This window comes from Vigna unguiculata, chromosome 6 (assembly GCF_004118075.2).
Source record: "Vigna unguiculata cultivar IT97K-499-35 chromosome 6, ASM411807v1, whole genome shotgun sequence".
NCBI classification, from domain to species: Eukaryota; Viridiplantae; Streptophyta; class Magnoliopsida; order Fabales; family Fabaceae; genus Vigna; species Vigna unguiculata.
The window spans coordinates 19,217,435-19,238,502 of NC_040284.1; the positions used below are offsets into that span (position 1 = coordinate 19,217,435).

The window sequence follows — 21,068 nt, forward strand, 5'->3', positions numbered from 1 at the left end:
TGCTACTGATATACTACGATTAATAAATTAATAAGATAAAAAGAAAAAGTATGTATTTATTTATTTTTATAATTGTCTTTAATCAATGAAATATTAAATTTGTTTTATTTATTTATTTATTTAATTATTATAATTTATTTGTCTGTTTAATTATTTGGTATTTTTGTATATTTGGTAATTAGCCTGTTTAATTATTTCATTTATATATATATATATATATATATATATGTATATATATATATATGTATATATATGTATATATATATATATATACATATATATACATATATATATATACATATATATATATATATATATATATATAATATTATGTAGTTCTTAATTTAAATTTAAAAGATTCGTTTTTTTTTGAAGTAAGTATAATTATTTTTATACTTTTAAAAAGATAATATTATATATAATATTAAAATTTATCATAATAATAATTTATGACAGTAAATGTGGATGTACTTTAATCTTGTTAATAAAATCTGGAAAATAATTATATGATAAGAAAAAATTTAGAATATTTATACTTCTTAATTTATAAAAATATAAATAAATTAATAATCATAAAATATTATAAAAAAAGTATCACAAAATCAATGACCTAATTTAAGTGAATACACAAAAATGAAAAGCCTTATTCCCTAACGCTGAAGCTTTAAAGCAGCATATCACATGCTGCTGTTGTTCCGCCAAATTAGAATATGATTTTGCTCAAGTAACATCCTCGTTAAGTCATTCAGGAAACGTAGAACACAATCTTTTGTGGCATTGTCAAGGAAGCATGTAAGAAAATTATACATTTTCTATGCAAGATCTGTGGATTACAGCACCTAAATCAATGCTCAGTTTTTCAATGTTTTCGGTGGAATTAGTTCATTAACAACTCCATAATGACGTTTGTGTTGTGTCCCTACCATATGCAGAGGAAGAGAAAGTCATAGATGAGACATGTTTTAAATACTGAATCTTCTACTTTTGCCCAAATCTGCATATCAACATCACATACAATACACTAATAACTAGTATCAATTTTATAATATTATTTACCAAACAATGTTTGTAAAAAGAAAGAAAAAAAACTTATATCAAGAGTCGATCATACACTTTTTTGTAACACTCCCGGAGATCTGAGCTTTAACACTCCTAGCAAACCAGCAGATGCTACCAGTTGCGCTGCAGCACAGCTGGTAGTATCTGCTCACAGCTGGTAGCATCTGTTGCAGTGGCGGAACTTGCTCGATATTTATGGGGGTGCCAAAATATAATTAAAATTTATATATTTAATTTATATATTTAATTATGGATCCGTAAGATTATTTAACTTAATAATAATTGAATCAATACTAAAATTTTTAGTTATATTTTGTTTTTAATGTAAATAATCATATCGTCAGCAAAAAAAATTCATCTTTCGTAATATTTTGCAGTCTTATTTTGATAATTTTCATTGTAGAAAATTATCTTTTTGATATAGTTGTAGAAACAAGAAGAGTTAAAATAAGACGAGACAAATTAAAAAATCAATGAAATAGATGTAATTGACTTCCTATTTTTGTCAAAGATTGATTTTTTCTATTTTCTTCTTCACAGTAGCTTCCATTTTATCACTTTTAAATAATTAATTTATTCTTTTATTTCTTCATCAATATACTTATGTTTAAAAAAAATACTAAAAGATAATTTATCATAATCTAAATAAAAATTGTGATATGTAATTAATAAAAGAAAAAGATATGATAATCAAGTCACAATTAAAAACCAGTTATTAAAAAACACTTAGTGCATTGCTTTTTCTTGATATTTATAAAAATGAATATACCAAATGCTCGTGAGATAAAAAATAATATTAATTATTAAACTAATATTTCACTATCAAATGAGAAAAAAAGAATTACTTTTCTCTTCAATAATAGAAGAAAGCATACAAAAATGAGAGCACAAAATAATGAATTTGTGTTCAACTTTCTTTTTTTCTTCATAAACAAAAGAAAACAAAACAAGTAAAAATCTAAAGTGGATACAATATGTGAGAAACTCAAAAAAACAGTGAGAGACAAAATAAAAAATATCTTCATAAATTTATTTATTTTTTATTAAATTTAATTTTATGTTTTATTATTTATTAACATTTAATGTTATATTTTATAAAATAAATAAAAAGATACCTATTTTAATATTTATCAATTCCTAATATATATTTTTATTATTTAAAAAATTCCAAAACATTAAATTTCTTATACATAATTTAAAAAATTAAAAACAAAAAAAAATTCATATAATATAAATAAAAAAAAATCAAAAACATTGGGGGGGCCACGGCTCCCCCCCGTCCCTTCCTGGGTCCGCCCCTGATCTGTTGGTTTGCCAGGGGTGTTAAAGCTCAGGTTTGAGGTTCGATCCTCCCTGGGAAAAATCCACCTGCTAGTTGGTGCTAGAGGTGATGGGTTGGGGTGTATTGGGCTGCGGACCTAACACAACCGGTTTGAGGGTGGCAGGTGGGATGCCTGGTAAGCCCAAGAGGATCCGGGAGTGTTACAAAGAGTCCCAACAAAGTGCACAACTTTTTATTACTCATCTAGTAAATCTTAGTGAACTGTTGCACTTCTAGTACAGTTACACATAAATATCTTTATTACATTTATATTTAAGTATACAGTATCTCGTCACGATCATATATCAATCAACAATCACATGATTATCCGCATTCATGATCAATAAATATATGTTAACAAAATTTAACGCAATTAAAATAAAAAAATTATATTTATTCATTTTATAAGTTTGCATGTCAAACTACATCCAAATCTAAAAATCGACGAATTTCAATTTTATATAAAAGTTTAAAAATTAAAATCACATTTCATCCTCTCTGATAAATACAATTTTACAAAATACAAATTATATAAATAATATGCATTACATAGAATTTCAGTGCAATAAAAAAGAAATTATTTGAAACAAAATATATATTCCAAATGCATCTCCATAGTAATAATTTTAGTTTAGCAGAATGAAAAAAAGAAAATATTTATGTGATGAAAAGAGAAAAGGACTAATTACCAATTAGATCTAGGAGACAATGGCAAATAGGCAATGATTCCACAGTATTGCAATATTTTAATTATCACTTTCCCCATAATTAATAATAACCTTTTCAGGACTCCATCTTTTTTTTTTTAAAAAACTGCAAAACAATGAAGCTATAACATGCTTACCTTTAAGAGGTGATAAGAAAAAAAAAACTTGAGCTTCACACTTCTGCAACAATAATTTAACAACATTCTTAAATGGTTACATTATCATATTATTTTTAACACATGTGTAACTATGATCATATACTTAATCAAACACCCACACACAACTGGGTTGTATTGATTTTTTTTCTATCAACAATAAAATAAATGAAAAATTAAAAAGTATTTGAAGTCCTTTAAAGAAAAAAATTTACATAGCAAAAGATTTCTGAGTAAGTAACACCCATAAACGGATGACTCTACATTTAATGTAAAAGTAATGAATTGTAGTTATCTTTAACAGCTATTTTAAAATTTATATGCTGGTTTTAACGGATTCCACATGAAAAAAAGTTTTTTTTTTTAATTTTATTTTGATTATGACCATAATTAATGTAAAAAATGGGTGTTTTTTTAAGTTTGGTTTGTTTTGGCATTAAACTAATATGCACCAACAAAATAGTTAATTATACAATGTAAAATAAAATATTTATAAATTTCAATCAAATTATCTATTGTAACTTAAACTAATATTACGAATTAGAACAAACTGTTAAGTATTTAAATAAAATTTAATAAAAATTAACTCTTATTTATATTGGAGAAGATAAATTGTTTTTTTTATGTAGATATTCACTTGACATAATAAAGTCTTGTTTTTGTAAGACCCACTTTAATTTTGTCCTAAAATTTAAGGGACTCTCTTAGTCAGTTGGGCCTAAAACTGGCCCATAAGGCATCCCAAAACCCCTAAACCAGGCTAACCCTCTCATGTTCTGCCCATTTTGCAAAAATCAGTCATCTTACTCCTCTTTTCCCCTCAAACAGTGCTCTGCTAGGGCTCGAAGCTCATTCAGATTCAAGTAAGCTCAACCTCATTCTCTGCTCCACCTCTTGAGTATGCTCCTAAAGCTGTTGGGTTCGTTGTCGTAGGTGCCTGTGCTTTCCACTAGCATCTATCCAGGTGAGGGAAGCTAGGATTTTTCATGCTTTTATAAATAATGTGTCTTTTTGTTTCTGTTGGGTGCTCTTGATAATTTGATGTGCTTTTGATGGTGTGAAAATAATCGGTGTATTGTTTCTGGATGGATTTTTGGCTTTGCATGCGTGAGAGCAGGTGAGATCTGTTATGCTCGCCTAAGCGAGTTGTTTCTCGCCCAAACGGGAAGCTCTCGCCTAAGCGAGGAGCTCTTGCCTAAGCAAGAATGACAGTAACTCGCACCCTTTTATTTTCGAGTGCTCGCCTGAGCGAAGGCCTCTTGCTTGAGCGAGATGAGCTAGCTTGAGCGAGAACTCGAAGTACTCTCTGTTTTCAATCTCGCTTAAGCGAAAGTTTTTCGCTTGAGCGAGAGACCTTGTTGCCTGAGCGAGAGCTCCTTAGCTTGAGCGAGATTGACAATTGTTAAATGCTTGTATGCTCCCATAATTGATTTGTTTACTCTTTTAAAGCATGAAATATGATGCCAACGTTTTATACAACGTGTTTGTGTTTTCTTAAATTTTTTTATGTTTAGGATTTTGTGTTTTTACATGTTGAAATCATTAAAAAGCTGTCAGTTTAGCTTAAGCGAGGGATTTTAGCTTAAGCGAGATCAGTCTCGCTTAAGCGATAATTTCTAGCTTAAGCGAGATCAGTCTAGCTTAAGCGAGAATTTCTAGCTTAAGCGAGACCAGCCTAGCTTAAGCGAGATCAGTCTAGCTTAAGCGAGAATTGCTGCAGAATTTTAATTCCTTACTTTAACTTGAACTTGTGGATTGATTCAATTACTTTTAAAAGCATGAATTGGGCGAATGGGTATGAGTAGAATGGTTTAAGGTCTGTGATTGATAAGTTTAACATGACCTTGGCATGTGACTTGTATGAGATGGTTGGTAATCAAAGTGGCATGGTGTCGGTATGAATTACATTTCTATATTCATGAATTGGGAAGGATGATTTGGAATGGATTCAACATGGAGCATGTATGAGGATGGATTATAAAGGTTGGCATGAGATTTATAAGCATGATAAATATTACTGTTTGTTTGAATATGTATAGTATGTGGTCAGTACGTAATTCCTTGGAATTTCTAGGTGAGATTTCAGGGTTGTGCTTCAGTGGTCGGGACGTAATTCCATGGCCCCTGTTAGTGGGTGTCCATGGTGGTGCCCCATCTATATAATTTGGTAAGGGTTCAAGGTAAGGATTGCATACTGAGACTCTAAAGAGTCAGTTAGTCTCACTTAGAGCGGACTGACTCTTGTGGTGAGAGTAGCAGGAGGCCTGAAACTCATTAAGGGCTAACCTTGTGTGTGGGGGATTGATTCATTGTAACACTTGTAACACATAGCTCGGGGGTGAGCAGCTCGGGGGTGAGCAGAGGTATCCACCACAAGTGCAAGCATCCGCTGAATCCGACCAGGTTATATGTATCCGGATGAGTCGAGTCGAGTCTTAGTGTATTGATTGGAAGGTCATAACATGCTTGGATGATGTATGCATATTGGACTGTGAAAGTATATCTGATTGCATGATAAAATCTTTTTGGCTCTAGCTTACCCTTGCTTGTTTGATTGCCTTGTATGTTGTTCTTCTACCTTTGCGATGATCATCAATTTATTGATGGGAGCAGATGCGAGAGGTAGTCGAGGTCAACAGGGAAGAGATGATTCTGCTACACAGTCTACCTGGGCTAGACTTCATGTTTTATTTGGGCTTTTCTTTAGGGTTAAGGCCCATGTATTGTATTACCCCTAAGGCTTTATTTCGAATATTGGCTATTTCTTACTTCTTTTGGGTTGTAGGCTTTGTAATGAGCTTTAGTATTTCCTTTTAAGTACCTTGGATAACTGTAAGGAGTGACTTTATACTCCGCAACTTGGCTTTTTTTATATTATCCGGTGTAAGATTTCATTTAATTACGTTATTATTTAAATGGGATGTTACAGTTTTTGAAAAAACTGAAACTTTTGACTAGTCTTTAACATTTTATTCTTATAAATCTTAAATCTTAAATCAGTATTATTCACTTAAATTATGACTTTTATCTACATGAAGTGACCATATTAAAATGAATCATATTATCTATTACACAAATCTAACCAATGTATATAATAAAAAGTTCACTAATCAATCCAGTTATCATGTTTTTCTACTAAAGATATTTATACCAATCACAATTATAATTGAATAAAATATACATATAAACTAAAAAATAACTTTAAAATGTGTCTTAAAAAATGTTAAACTTATCTTAGTGATGAACTTTATTTTTAATTTCATTAGTCGGTTTGCATTGCAATGAAGAAAATCTATTTCTATAAAAAAAATTAATTACTATTTTTATTTGTAACTATTTAAACCATTTATTCAGTCTAAATTAGTACTTTAGACCAATTATAACATTTACTCTTATGAACTAAATTAATTTAAATCATATAATTTTAAACTTTCAAACATAAATGAAACATTCTGCTTCAACATGAATGATGACTAAGCGTCACATCAAAAGAGACAACATTTTTCCATTGTTGTTACCAAAATCCTGAAATCAACCATGAATTTAATTTGAACAACAAATAGGGATATAAAACATAAACTTTAATAACATAATTAAATTATATATATATATATATATATATTTATATTTCATAGAACTAATTTTATTTATATCATCTCATTATATATTAAATTTTTATAAATAATGATATTTTAACTAACTTTTAATTTACCATTTTAATTATATTTAAATTATTACATCACATCACTACAAAATAAAAAAATAAATAATTAAAGTAATAAATTAAAATATTATTATTCTCTTTTTCTTGAAACAGCTTTTGTCTGTGAACAAAAACAATATTTTGGAATTATTAAGAAGAAAGAACACATCCATGAATAAAACTACAACGCACAATAAGGAAAGGAGATTGTCGGTGGTGCATGTTTTTGCAACATCACATGCTCCACTCCATCACCCTACACGTGGCATCTCCTGCACCGTTAGCCCAGCTAAGCTTAGTACCACTTTCACCCTTCACTATTGCTCTACTTTGACTTTCCAATATTACCCTCCTCATTCGCTTTATCTACGATCGCTGCCATTCTTTATCAACGGCTGATACTCATCCATGAATCGTTGGTCAACGATCAACCGTGGCTTATCTTTTACGGTCATGATTATGCCATAAGCTACAAGTACTCGTAGCCTATCATATTCGCTTTACGAAACACTACGAAAAGTGCAAACTTTCAGCTTTACAGCGAGTGATTATGATTCTGGGTGCTGTTCATATATTGTCCACCTTGTCTCTTATAAATGTCTCTTTTCATTCAAATTTATATTTATTTTGGGTTAATTATTTTCATTATGGAGGTGCTGTTTAAGTTTTGGATGCTAATTAAATCTATCAAATATTGTAAATATATATTTTAGCTTTTCAATTTTAATGGCACCAATTGAGTTAAGAATATCATAGTTTATAATTTTAGATTATTCATCGGTTGAAATTTATTGACATGACATTAGTTTATATGTCGGCATGAAGAATATAAATTGGAGTGATTGAATATGTCTGATTGATGGGGTTAAAATTTCAGGACTAAAATCTTAGGACCAGTTCGCATGAGTGAATTTATAAATTTTATTGATTTGGAGTGATGGATGTTGTGGTTGAATTGTGTTTCAATATTATGATTAAAGAGTAAATTACAAAATGGATTTAAGATATATTATGAAAAGTACATATATCTTTAGTTGAGGAGATTTGGATGGATGAGGAATGTTTTCAACATTATACCTTTTTATGTGAGTGTTGTGTGAACGAGAGAGTGTAATTTTGTGAGAATGTGTTTCTGAGTGGATGATGGTGATTTGTAAAGGTAGTAACACCGATTATGTAACCGGTGTTGTGGGCGTGTAATTGTGATGGTGTAGGGGAGCAACACATTTTATGTGACTAGTATTGTGTGTGTCTATATAATAATAATAAATATATAAAAATATGTATAATAATAATAATTATATATATATATAATATTAATATATTAAATAATATTAATAATACATAATATATATATATATATATATATATATATATATTGTAATGAAATATAACAATAAATAATAAAATTAATATATAGTAATTAATAATATTAATTATTAATAATAATTTCAAATTATAGTAATTATTACAAAAAAATAATATATAATTTATCTTTTTACTAATTTTTTTATTAAAATTTATCAAATAATAGTTTTTAAATTCATATTATTTAATTTTAATTTTTTTTATCACATCAAATTACAAAATTATTCTATTTTTTCATCAAGGGTATTTTGGTAAATTTCAAATTCTATTTATTTTATAATTTATTTTATAATTTATTTTATCTATCACATCAATCAAATCTCTCACTAACTTTTATAAAACTTATTTCCAAATTCACTCATTTTACCTTCTAAATTCACTCAAAAAACACACATATCCATTCATTCAAATCTACACAAATTCATCTGCATACTCTCTCTCAAATCTATCTACACAAAGGAACACAACCTTAATGTTTACCTATTTACCTAAGGTGGGAAATGTGATCCTCAATACAATTATTGTTTGAATGTGTAAAAAATATTTGTAAATTAGTAAGTATGTTGAGTTTATATTATATCTTTGTAATGTTGGAATAATGCAAATGTTACATGAAAGTATATTACTATGAATGAATACTGCCATTTAAGTATATGGTGATTAGAATGATTTAATTGTGATATTAATATGACATGAGTAAATTTAGTTGCATGTTATTTAAAAAGTTATATTATATTCGAGGGTTTGATATGATTTTAGTCTCCGAATTATGATGTGAAATTGAAATTTATTCAAAATTTTGATACATATTTTTTTCTATAAACATATTTAACCCTTTATAGGTATAACTTGACGATAATAAATGGGTTGATGTGAATTAATAATACATACAAATGACATGAGAAATTGAAAAATGTTTGTATATTTGCACGAACTACCTAACTAAAAAAGACAACTTATAATAAATTACACCATTTTGTTACAATATAGTTCATATTTTTGCATCTTGATGAACAATTATTCAATTCTAATTTAAAGTTTGTAATGTGCTAAATTCATTATAATATATATATATATATATATATATATATATATATATATATATATATATATATATATATATATATAAACGAATATTAATGGAATGTGTTGTCTTTATAGATATGATGTGACGTGACGACAATAAATGTAATCAAGTGAATTGATAAGTAAATTAAAAAGACAAATACAAATTTTTAAGAGACTATCTATGGATCATATCTTACTTTCATTGGGGGACATTCTTATAATAAATTAGAATATTTTGTATATATTTGATATTTATGCATATTAATAAACAATGATTTAGTTCTAGTTTAAGGTTTGTGATATGATAAAAATCGTTATAAGATTATTTATATATATGACATGAGAATTTGAAAAGTGTTTATACATTTGCACCAACTATTTGATTAAGAAGGCTAGACAAATTTTTAAGAGACCTTTTATGAGTCATATGTTACTTTTATTAGGAAACATACTTATAATAAAATTCCGTATTTAGTTAGAACATAGTTAATATTTTTGCATCTTGACGAACAATGATTCAATTATAGTTTAAGGTTTGTGATATGCTATTATCATTATAAGATTGATATAAATGTATATAGTATATCTATTTTAAATAAAAAAATATTATATATATAAGTTTTGAAATTGTGAAGTTACACATTTATTTAATATCGCAAAAACGGTTTAATTTTATATTATTACTTATTGTTCTAATTCTTCTACGATATGTTTCACTTTTAAACCTTGTATATGCTTTTACGGTAATTAGATACAAAATATTAATAAGCTTTGTGGAAGTAAATAATTTATTTTAAAATTTAATTACAATATATTTATGTATAAAAATATTAATTAAGGTAAATAGAAATTTAAATAACAAGCTAAAATGTTTTGTCTTTATATTAACACTATTAAAAAAATATTAATGATGAAGAATAATAATCAAAATAAAACATAAAAAGTAATATTATTCTGTCTCCAGCGAATAAAGAAAGACCTGCTGACTGAAGTCGCGTGACATGCTGCCATGGCTTCTTGCTTCACTCCAATCCAACAGAATCTTCTAGAACCTCCCTACGCACACATGCAAATTCACCTTTTCCACATATTAATTTAAAATTAGAAAGCTTTTAGAAACACAATTTATTACTCGTAAAACAATAATCACAAATAAATTCCGCATACGAATATGTTGTTATTTTTTGAACATAAAAAAGGTGAGAGAAAAGAAAAAAGAAAACGTGTAATATATGTATATATTTTCTAATAAAAAATAGATCCTTCCTATCTTTCCTCCAGGCTTTTCTCTTGATGAAAAATATCAGAACCGTTGATTATGTTCTACCTTCTTTATTTGTACTGTACATTAGTCAATCTAGGGATCAGATCTTTCAGTGTTTTGACTGCAGAAAACACATGCTATAGAGAATCGTTATATTTATAATTTCTGAAAAGAAAAAAAAAAAACATTGGTAAAATTAGACAGAGTTTGTTATTACACTTTGTCAAAGAATGGCACAAACCGTAATAATCTGACACTCGATGGCCTATTCTCTCTTCTCTTCTTATTAGTACCTCTGTCACTCTTCTTCACACTTCACTCTTCGCTCTGTTCTCTGACGCCGCCAGATCTCAGATTCTCGCACTCTTCACAATGCACCACCACCTCCGTCCGGCGATGCTGCCGGTTCTCGCGGCGGCGTTCCTCCTCCTCGCCACCCTTGCCCAAGCGCACAACATCACGCGCATCCTCGCCCAGCACCCGGAGTTCTCCACCTTCAACCACTACCTCACCCTCACGCACCTCGCCCCCGAAATCAACGGAAGAACCACCATCACCGTCTGCGCCGTCGACAACGCCGCCATGGACGACCTCCTCTCCAAGCACCCCTCCATCTACACCGTCAAAAACATCCTCTCCCTCCACGTCCTCCTCGACTACTTCGGCGCCAAGAAGCTCCACCAGATCACGAACGGCACAGCCCTCGCCGCCACCATGTACCAGGCCACCGGCACCGCCCCGGGCTCAGCCGGCTTCGTCAACATCACCGACCTCCACGGCGGTAAGGTCGCATTCGGCGCCGAAAACAACGACGGAACCCTGACCTCCACCTTCGTGAAATCCGTGGAAGAAATCCCTTACAACATCTCCGTTATCCAGATCAGCAAGATTCTACCCTCAGCTGCAGCGGAAGCCCCTGCACCCGCCCCCACGCAGCAAAACCTCACCAGCATTATGTCCAAACACGGTTGCAAAATCTTCGCCGACACTCTTTCTAACTATAGCGACGCGCTTTCCACCTTCAACGACAACCTCGACGGCGGATTAACTGTTTTCTGCCCCCTCGACGACGCCTTCAAAGCGTTCCTCCCCAAATTCAAAAACCTAACCGCTTCTGGCAAACTCGCGCTCCTCGAATTCCACGGCGTGCCGGTGTACCAATCCCTTGCTACGCTGAAATCGAACAATGGACTTCAGAACACCTTGGCCACCGACGGAGCTAACAAATACGATTTCACAGTACAAAACGACGGCGAAGAGGTCACTCTCAAGACGAAGCTCACCACGGCGAAGATCACCGACACCTTAATCGATGAACAGCCTCTCGCGGTTTTCGCCATCAATAAGGTGCTTCTCCCTAAGGAGTTGTTCAAGGGTGAGGCGCTTGCTCCGGCGCCTGCGCCGGAGCCTTCTGCCGCCGACGCTCCTGCGCCAGCGAAGAAGGGGAAGAAGAAGAAGAAGGCTGCTGATGCACCTGCTGCGGACGCGAGTTCCGACTCGCCGGCGGACTCACCCGGGGATGCCGCCGATGACACCGCTGACGACAGTAACGGCGCCGTTAGCGGCGGGAGGTATGGTAATGTTATTGTTGCCTTGGGTTTGGTGTTGGGGTTACCGTTAGTGCTGTGATGTGACCTTGTTTTAAAAAAAAAAAGAGGATTTTTAGGATTTTCTTTTTCTCTTTTGTTTTTTAAGGTAGGAAATAAGGGGATTCGAAGCGATTCCCCTTTGTTTTCTATCTTTTTTTTGTGTGTGTGTTTTAATATTTTTATTTGATTATTATTGTATTCCATATTGTTGTAATTTTGGCGATGAGAGAATGGGAAATTGATAGATTGTTATGAATGTTATAACGTAAACATTCGTTTAATTTTGTCCAATGAGTATGATGATATATGGTGGCTTTATTCACGATAATGTAGATGTTTGGAATGATAACGGAGGCTGTTTCTCATGATAAATCAATGTTTGAACTGTTAAATTCTGTTTCTTCAAATAAGATTTGGGATGTCGGTGTGAGTTTGTGTTTTTCTAATGAACGTTTCGGCTATTGATTCAGTTTTTTTAATGTATAATAATCGAATCGTGTTGTTGAGTTCTGGAGGACTTTTTCTCCTTCAAATTTATTTTTTAATGTCTTAATTTGACGTTAAATTCTATTTTTTTTAAACTAATTTGTTACCTTGAGTGTTTTAGTTTTTTTTTTTTAATAAGATTGGATGAAATGATGTGATTGAGTGAAGCAAAGAGTGAAACCGACACCAAACGCTGTATAGGTTTTTAATTGTAGTTGGATAGTGAGTAGAATTGAAGTTGTGTGGAGAAGGACAAAGGGTGGATCTTTGGCCATGCATGTTTTTTGTCTTCATTGTGTTTGGTGCGACATTTAAATTGGTTGTAGCAGTGGCTTGTGGCTGTTGTGTTTCAAATTTAAACTTCTCATCACAATTTAAAATTCACGAGTTGCAGTTGAATTGGTAAGCAATTTCAGTGAATTTACTAACACGTAGTAAGTACTGTGCAAAAAGTTGAATCTATGTGGTGCAATTCAATTTCTCTACCAAAAGTTGACACTGTGAAGTGATTCATAAACTCGTGAGTAAATGGGTTTAGAAAATCTTCCTTAAACCTAACAAGTAAGTGAATGTTTGGGTTGTGAAACTTGTGTTGAAGAAGACATTGAGTGAATGAATAGAAAAAAGAAAGAGAGGTTAATGTGAGTTAATAAAGTTGGTGAGGAAGCACATGAGAGGTTGAGTGTGTGTTGGCCTAAAATGGGAAGTTAGAGGTGCACTTTACTCCTTTTGCAAGTTCTGGTCCTCACTCATGAGAGCTACTATATATAAAAGAGAAGGGATTTTGCAGTGCAAATGACAGTGAGACACCACAACGTGAATTCTTCCTTTGCTTCTTTTTTTTCTTTCCAATGATACAATGTGCAGTAACTTTTGAGGGCTTGTCTCTCCAGTGTCTCTCATTTCTTCATTGTGAGGAAAGCAACTCAAGTTATTGTCCAATGCTTAAACATTGTATATTATAACAATTCATACATTTAATTAAAATATTATAAATTAATATTTACAGTTTAAATTATCAATTCATGCTATAACATTAAACGAAAATTTGATTGGAAAACAGTAAAACAAGAAGAATCTGAAAAGAGATATTCACAGGGATGATGATCATAGAGAAAAAATTAAAGGACGAACTCAGTATTTAAAAGAGTGTGGAAGTCCTGCACACATTCTCAATAAAAATCTTAAGTCTTATGAGTCTTTTATCTTCTCATTTAGTTAAAATTTAGACTCATATTTAAATTTCTAACACATATTAAACATTATGTATATTTATCTCAAAATTATGTTCATAGATTGTGATGTGTCTACTAATATGACTATTGTGTGAATTTGTCATTAATTAAATTTATTTTTCGGATAATCTTTTATTTGGTTCTCTTAAACAACTTTTAGTCACTTCAAATTTAATTTTTTGTTGTTGTTTTAATTATATATATATATATTTATTTATTTATTTATTTTGGAAGACATATGATGTGAAAGGATAAATGATAAGAGAGTTTTTCATAAAAAAAGTTATAAAATTACAAAATTGTTAAATTAGAAAATTATATGGGACGAACACTAAAACATTCTGACGGGACAATATAACATCTACACCACCAGTTAACACAGTCACATGAAAAATCTAATACGACTGAATTACAAAATTTAAAATTTTTGAAAGCTGACAAAAAAAATTTAATAAAGACTCAAATTGAAAATTTTTAAATTTATTTAGACTAAAAAAAGGTTAAAGTTAGATATTGTTTTATTATGTATTTTATTTTATTATTGTTATAGTTATAAAACACCTCCAAAATTATATTTTGTTATAGAATTAGATAGACTTAAGATTTCATTGTAGTCAATATTAATACATTCAAGACGAATGCATTATGTGTTGAACCAACTTATACGAGAAAGAAGATAATTTCCCTTGACAAACCGTGTTTTTATTGCAGTACAGCAATGATAAACTGAGTTTGTGATGGCATGGTTATTTTTTAATTTAGATTCTCCGCTAGTTTTTTATATTTCGTTATTTTGTTGTATTTTTAAAATACTATTGTGACCATATTAAATTTTTATTTGAATTATTAACATAATATATTTTAATAAGACAATACTAAAATTGGACTCGTTAATTTTATGAAAGAGTAAGTGGTCCATTCCAACATTAATTGCTGAAGGACAATCATGTTCTTCTTTCTTTTCCTTTCTCCCACAAACTACTCTCCTTTTTACCGGATTCACCAACACAGACCACAACTTTTTCCCCTCAAACACTTATCACTTTGCAAGGATCCTCAGGCCACTTTGGCTATTAGTTTGGAACACATGCTTCTATCTACTCACAATTACATCAATTACATACCTTCAATTTCCTACACTAAAAATAAAATTAATTTATATTATACGAGTGAATTCAAATCTCATTTTTTAAAAACTGATTTTATAAAATTAAATTAAATTTAAAGTTTACTTTTTAAAATAGTATTAAAGTCATCTAAAATCTATTCCAATATTTGTTATTGATGAATCCCTTGAATAACCACCTATTAATAGTCCTAAGTTTGAAATATACATGTCTTATAGCGAGATGTGTTAAAAATCCTATGTTAAGTAGCGATAAAGTAAATTTATAGGATATAAATAGACGTGTAAATCTCAATTAGAAACGTTAGACTTAAATCCACATGTTAAGAGTGTTTTCAAGATATATATACACACCTTCTGTCACAACATTGAAGTTCATTAAAGATTTTAAGTATTTGCGTTAATGTATCCCAATCTGCCACATTTATACCACAATTGAAACAAAACTAGATGCTTATTGAACTTTGAACAAATCTGGAGCTGCATCAAAACGTTGAACATCACAGCACAATTTATATAGGAATTGACATATATGTAATACTGCATACATATGATAAACAAATGAAGAGCAACGAAAATCAGAAGAGAAAAATAAAGGAGGAAAAAAGCATCATGAGTGGCACAAGAACTTGCAGAAACATTGAAGCAGAGCGTTGGCCTTCACCATAGGGCACAGGAGTGTAGGGATTTGGAGGAGAAAAAGGAGCTGCAGGAGTGCAGCACTCAACATCTGCAGCAGGAGGAGGAGGAGGAGGACACTTGCTAGGTTTTTTCTCTTTTGGAGGAGGTGGTGCTCCATATATAGAGTAACCATAAGGTGGTGGTGGTGGTGGTGAGGGTTGTTCTTGACAAGGCTCTTCTTCACATTTGGAGCAATTCAAACATGTTATTGGTGATTCAGTAACATCATCTCCTGAAGCTTTAAAGCCATGATTGGATAGATATAAGCAAAGGGTAATAAGAATTGAAAGAAACTTTGTTGAAAACATATTTGAGTAAATTGTTTTCCCTTACAACCAGAGAAAGGTTTAGAAGATTTTGAAAAGCTGAGTTTTTTCTTCATATACCAAGTTCAGATATACATGAGGTTCTAGATTTGTCACCCTTTTGCATACCAGATTGATGCCACATAGCAGAACATTTGTCATTATGATATGGAAGTAGTAAACAAATTGGAATAAGCTTCCATCACTCTCAATGCAGACAAATTCTGAAATTGTTCTCTTTTCCTTTTCAACTCTTTGTAAGTTTTTGTTTCAATGCAGTAACTCCTACACAAGGGATGATAGCAGCAAGGTGGAAGTTTGGACTTTTAACCCACATGAAAACTGTGGGGGTGTAGAAAGAAATAGCCTACAGTAATTTGTTTGGCCCCAGAATTAACCAAACTGGACCCAAAATGAACTCACATGTGTCTACACTCTCTCGCTCTATACAATGGACACAGCACAACCAAAAGAACAAAAATCAGATCCTGAAAACGGGTTATATTATATAAACCAAAGAAACTGAACTAAACAATTCTCCAAAATTCAACATATTCTTGAGCGATTTTCACGTGTTGATTTGCAATTCAAAAACATGTAAAAAGAAACCCTTTTCCATTTGCTTGAATTGTTCACAGTGTTGCCCGAATTATGGATTGAAGAACGAAGGCACAAACAAACACAGGTTCGAAAAAGACAACAATGTAATAATCATCAGACAAGAACAGAGACTCTTCATTTAAGCATCAGATGAAACACATTCAAGTTCAAACAACTAAATTCAACAGTTAAACAGCATTAATCTTAATGATGAAAATTTAATTCAATAATTAGAAAATGGTAATGCAGGAATTCCAACATGTTTTACAAGAAAGAAACATCAAAATCAAGTTTTACGAATGACAAAGGTTGATTTGGAAAACTCAAGAAGTGTTGTCGAGGTCATGGCTGTTCAAATACAGACAATTCAACTCCTCCACGAAATATGATGAGACAGGCCTCGGAGAGAATCCATCATAGCCATTTTCCACCTTTGCCAAGCATAATTCTATCATGTACTTGAAGGGTTCGTGCATCTGATTGAATGGTTGGTCAGCAAATTCCTCGAATGGCATCCACTTTGGCACAAAATTCAAAACACATCAAAGAAAATTTTAGCACCAAGTATACACATTCAAATATGCTCATAATTGCACTAGGGTGATGAGGTAAACATCTAATACCTATGTCAATGTTGTGGAAAGTTAGTGTTTGTATTGGAACACAATGGAGTATGTTCATAAATGAATGTTTGAACATGTTTATTACGTAGATAGTGGTCATATGAATATGATGTTTGAACAAGTAAAGTGGTTGTTCAAAAGTTGTTTTTCTTTTGTTTGAGGTGTTTATGATATAAAAACAGAAGAAAAAAGACATGATTTGACACAGTAAAACAGAAGTACCTGAGCTGCTTCAATTTCCAGATCTTGCTTTTTGATGTCAAAAGAAAGAGGACGCAGCATGCAAACAAAAGATAGATCTGATTTTCCAAAGAATGAATTGTGTGTGTGTCTGAAAATCATAAACATGAGAATTAACAAGTATATTAACAAGACTAAACAGGTATTAACAAGAGTTTTGTTTCCAAATTAGAAGAAGATTCATACCTGAATGCTAGTACTTCCATGAATTCTGTATCAATCTGAACAAGAACAAAACAGACCAAAATAAAAGACATGACTAAAGTAAAATGATACTTACATTGTACAACATGTAGGAATGCCATTTTGTTCTCTAATACTTACTCCTGTCTCTTCTTTCACTTCTCTGATAGCTGCTTCAAAAATCTCCTCACCCTGCAGGTAAGAATCCAAGTTTCAATTTTTGCTGACAGAATAGTACATTATTTTGAAGAATAGATGGAATTTGTCTTTAAAAGTGTGCATACTGCATCAACCACTCCAGTGGGTATTTTCCAAACACCAATGCCATGGAATCCACCTCTTTTTTCCTGAACCACAAGCACCTACAACCCCACCACATCCCAAAACAAAGGTAACAAACAAAAAACAAAGGAATAGAATGCTAGCATGGAACAAGGTTGGTTATTTGTAACAAAAAAGATGATCTGCATAATCATTCTTTGTTCTTGTTTCAGACCTCTTTCTTGTCATTCAAGACAATAGCGCCAACTCCTACACAATGGGAAGCATTTGGAGGTATTGTGCAGCCAGTTTTGGGAATCCAGTAAACTAGCATTAGATAGTTTGGTTCTGCATGGTGGTACCAAAAACCCTCCTGCCAGTATCACCAAATTATTATGAATCATCAATATCAAGATTTCAATCAATTTCCTTAGATTAACACAAATAGAAATTGATGTGGTAATCTTACACCTTAGTCTAGTAGCTACCCCAAATGTCAAATTTTAACAGAAGATGCTTTGAATATGAAGTGGGCTACATAAGACTAACACTCACAATGCATTGCAGGTAAGAGAATAGAGAATATTAGATCATGGCTATAATTTTGTTAAGGTTTGTCCTATTTTACATTATTATCACAAGTTTTTATTAGTACTGAACCTGAGCTGTTGTATGCATGTTGAAGAACCATGCTAAAAATAGTTTACAACACAACTTTAAGAAAATAGGGGGGAAATTACCTTAACAGCAGTTTCAACTAGATTAACAAGCTCGATTGGTAACTTGATCCAAACGCCATCTTTACCCTGAAAGCATTAATGAGGACTTTGAAAAGTGTAGCATTAATGAGGACTTAGAAAAGTATGGTTTGTTTTTGTTTTTGTCTTCTTTTGGATAAAAGCATTCATCCAAAGAGAAGATTCATCTTGAGTTGAAGCGTGTGTCTGCATATTATTTAATGGTCGGTTTTGAGGTGTATGGTGAACAGAATCCCTTAGAAGAACTACATTGGCTTCAAATTTTGACTTGTGTAAAGAGGTGCTCTTTTTGTCAAACATATGATATCACACAACCATGTGCATAAACTACCTATTGCAACTAAAGAGAGAAAGTGGCCAACTATTGCAAGTGGAAATAGGTATTACAAAATGGATAAACTTTCACCTGTTTTTTCCAATGTAAAAGTGAAGATCTAAGCAAAGTAGCAAAAAGTTCGGAGTCCATAGGCTCCTTTAAGTCCACAATGACTCCTCCATGTGCATCATTGGTGGCTGGGAGAATTTTAACACATTCATATCCATTCTCACACAGTCGATCCCCTAATAGTGGCGTTGGACTGGCTGAGACTGACATGGACTAAACTGCACAATACATAAAAAAAATTGTAAAAGTCCAAAAGGAAGTTCTGATAAAATAAGAATTTTGAAAAGTTGAACACTTATGCAGCATCTAGATTCTGGATATAGCACCAAAATTGTTGAATCACAAAGTTGTACATTGTCTAAAACTCACAAACTTGCGCAACTGCATAAGGGGCTCCACCTAAGCTTAACAGTAAAACTTTTGGTGGCAAGATTGTGAATCCATGAATCATAAAATGAACAATAGAATCACTCTTTATCCAAACCACTGAAACAGTTTCAACTTTTGTTTTGAAAGTTCCAAATAACAAACATACTATATTCAAATCAGTGCTTAAAATTGGTTTCAATTCAAGATGGTTCAACTGAGTCTGCTAATTCTAAAAATCCATCACAGAATCTGCATACTTCATGTGACAAAATACTAGAAGTTCTCACTTAAAAAAACACAAAAAATGGCAGATTCTAGAAAACTCTTAAGTCTCAACTGAATCATATTCAGTCTGAGAAAACACAACACCACACCACACCACACCAAAGCCAAGATGGCCTTGGCACAAACAAGTTCCACAGATAACTAGAACCAGCTAGCACACAGCAGTGTGACCAAGAAGAACCACACCAAAGAAGATTACCTTGAGAACAAACTCAAAAAGAGGATGAAGATTAACTGAAAACTTGAGGATTCAAAAGGCTAAAAAGTTTAGAAGTGAACAAAAGGGGACCACAGCCACAGGGAACAAACACAAAGAGAGAGAGCACTAGCTAGTGGAACTTGGAGATTACAAGTAATGAGGTTGCAATTTATAACAACACGCTTACTCTGAGTTTCATAAGTGCGTGGTGACGTGTTTCCACTGCACCCTTTTGTGATCCAAGGCTTTGCCATGTCTTGAATTCATTAGTAGCCGCCCACATTATAAACTTGGTCACTGGTCAGAGTAGTAGTATAGTAGTAGTCATCAGCAACTCTTTGCAGCAGCAGTATGAACAAGTTTAACTCAGAAGCACATGACTTTTGAAAATGTTACATCTATCCCTCTGTTCATATATATTTTTTTCAACAAGTCCGTGTTCGTGGTTCAAGCCTCAGAAGACCATTGACCCTATGTGAACTCTTTCACCAGATTACCCTTTTCTTAAACATGTGATTTTGAAAATGCTATCCCTCTATACACTTTTTTTCTGGCAAGATTGCTTTCAGAGTTCAAACCTCACTTAGAAGACTCGTTGACCCTTCAAGAGACTGTTTTGTCCTCCAAATACTGTTCCTGCTCTTGTTTATATGCGCAGGAATGTACCCTCAAAACGCAGCAGGTCAAGGTGGAAGACTAACAAACTCTGATCGTGTAAGCATATTATAAAATGCTAATACTAGAATGAATCAAACATTAAGCATTAAGCACCGAAACTTCTGTAGAATAACGCGTGTTGAACACCTTTTTGGACACCACACATGTCCCATAATTTGCATACATAGATCTGAAGTTAACTCTCTTGTTTTTCCGAGATGCAAATTTTATTATCTGTAGAACTAGAACTGTTAAAGTTTCTTGATACCCTACTTCTGATATAGCCCAATAAACCAGATTAGGGATGGAAAAAAAATTCCGTAACCGATATATTTGTTTGCTGGTATAAGTTTTAATAACTTTCCTTTTATTAGTTAAATTACTATAAAACATAGTTTTTATAGATCGTTTATTAAAATAAGTAATATTTATAATTATATA

The 21,068-nt window shown here is 31.9% G+C and overlaps 2 protein-coding genes across 3 annotated transcripts; one reads left to right on the forward strand and one right to left on the reverse strand.

The window, feature by feature from the left end:
• Positions 1 to 10,915: 10,915 nt before the first annotated feature.
• Positions 10,916 to 12,562, forward strand: LOC114188913 (fasciclin-like arabinogalactan protein 1). Its single transcript, XM_028077582.1, has one exon. It carries the CDS (start codon positions 11,018 to 11,020, stop codon positions 12,272 to 12,274), a length of 1,257 nt encoding a protein of 418 aa, XP_027933383.1. The 5' UTR covers positions 10,916 to 11,017; the 3' UTR covers positions 12,275 to 12,562.
• Positions 12,563 to 15,516: 2,954 nt separating this feature from the next.
• Positions 15,517 to 20,868, reverse strand: LOC114186985 (nudix hydrolase 2-like). Of its 2 annotated transcripts, none has more exons than XM_028075080.1 (9): positions 20,158 to 20,868; positions 19,139 to 19,330; positions 18,715 to 18,780; positions 18,210 to 18,347; positions 17,998 to 18,075; positions 17,855 to 17,905; positions 17,717 to 17,751; positions 17,513 to 17,621; positions 15,517 to 17,185 (listed from the first exon to the last, which is right to left on the reverse strand). In XM_028075080.1, exons 1-9 carry the CDS (start codon positions 20,251 to 20,253, stop codon positions 16,991 to 16,993), a joined length of 960 nt encoding a protein of 319 aa, XP_027930881.1. In that variant the 5' UTR covers positions 20,254 to 20,868; the 3' UTR covers positions 15,517 to 16,990. The 2 variants fall into 2 exon arrangements, with proteins under 2 accessions (XP_027930881.1, XP_027930882.1); XM_028075081.1 differs by lacking the exon at positions 20,158 to 20,868 and adding an exon at positions 19,971 to 20,134 and having other exon boundaries at positions 19,139 to 19,335.
• Positions 20,869 to 21,068: the final 200 nt, after the last annotated feature.

Excerpts from the sequence above, each read along its gene's own strand:
- LOC114188913 (XM_028077582.1), top strand. The coding sequence starts at position 11,018 with ATGCACCACCACCTCCGTCCGGCGATGCTGCCGGTTCTCGCGGCGGCG.
- LOC114186985 (XM_028075080.1), bottom strand. The coding sequence starts at position 20,253 with ATGTGGGCGGCTACTAATGAATTCAAGACATGGCAAAGCCTTGGATCA. Across the intron at positions 18,348-18,714 it reads TAGTTGAAACTGCTGTTAAG|GAGGGTTTTTGGTACCACCA; the intron begins GTAATTTCCCCC and ends TGATACTGGCAG. Across the intron at positions 18,076-18,209 it reads TCTTGAATGACAAGAAAGAG|GTGCTTGTGGTTCAGGAAAA; the intron begins GTCTGAAACAAG and ends GTGGGGTTGTAG.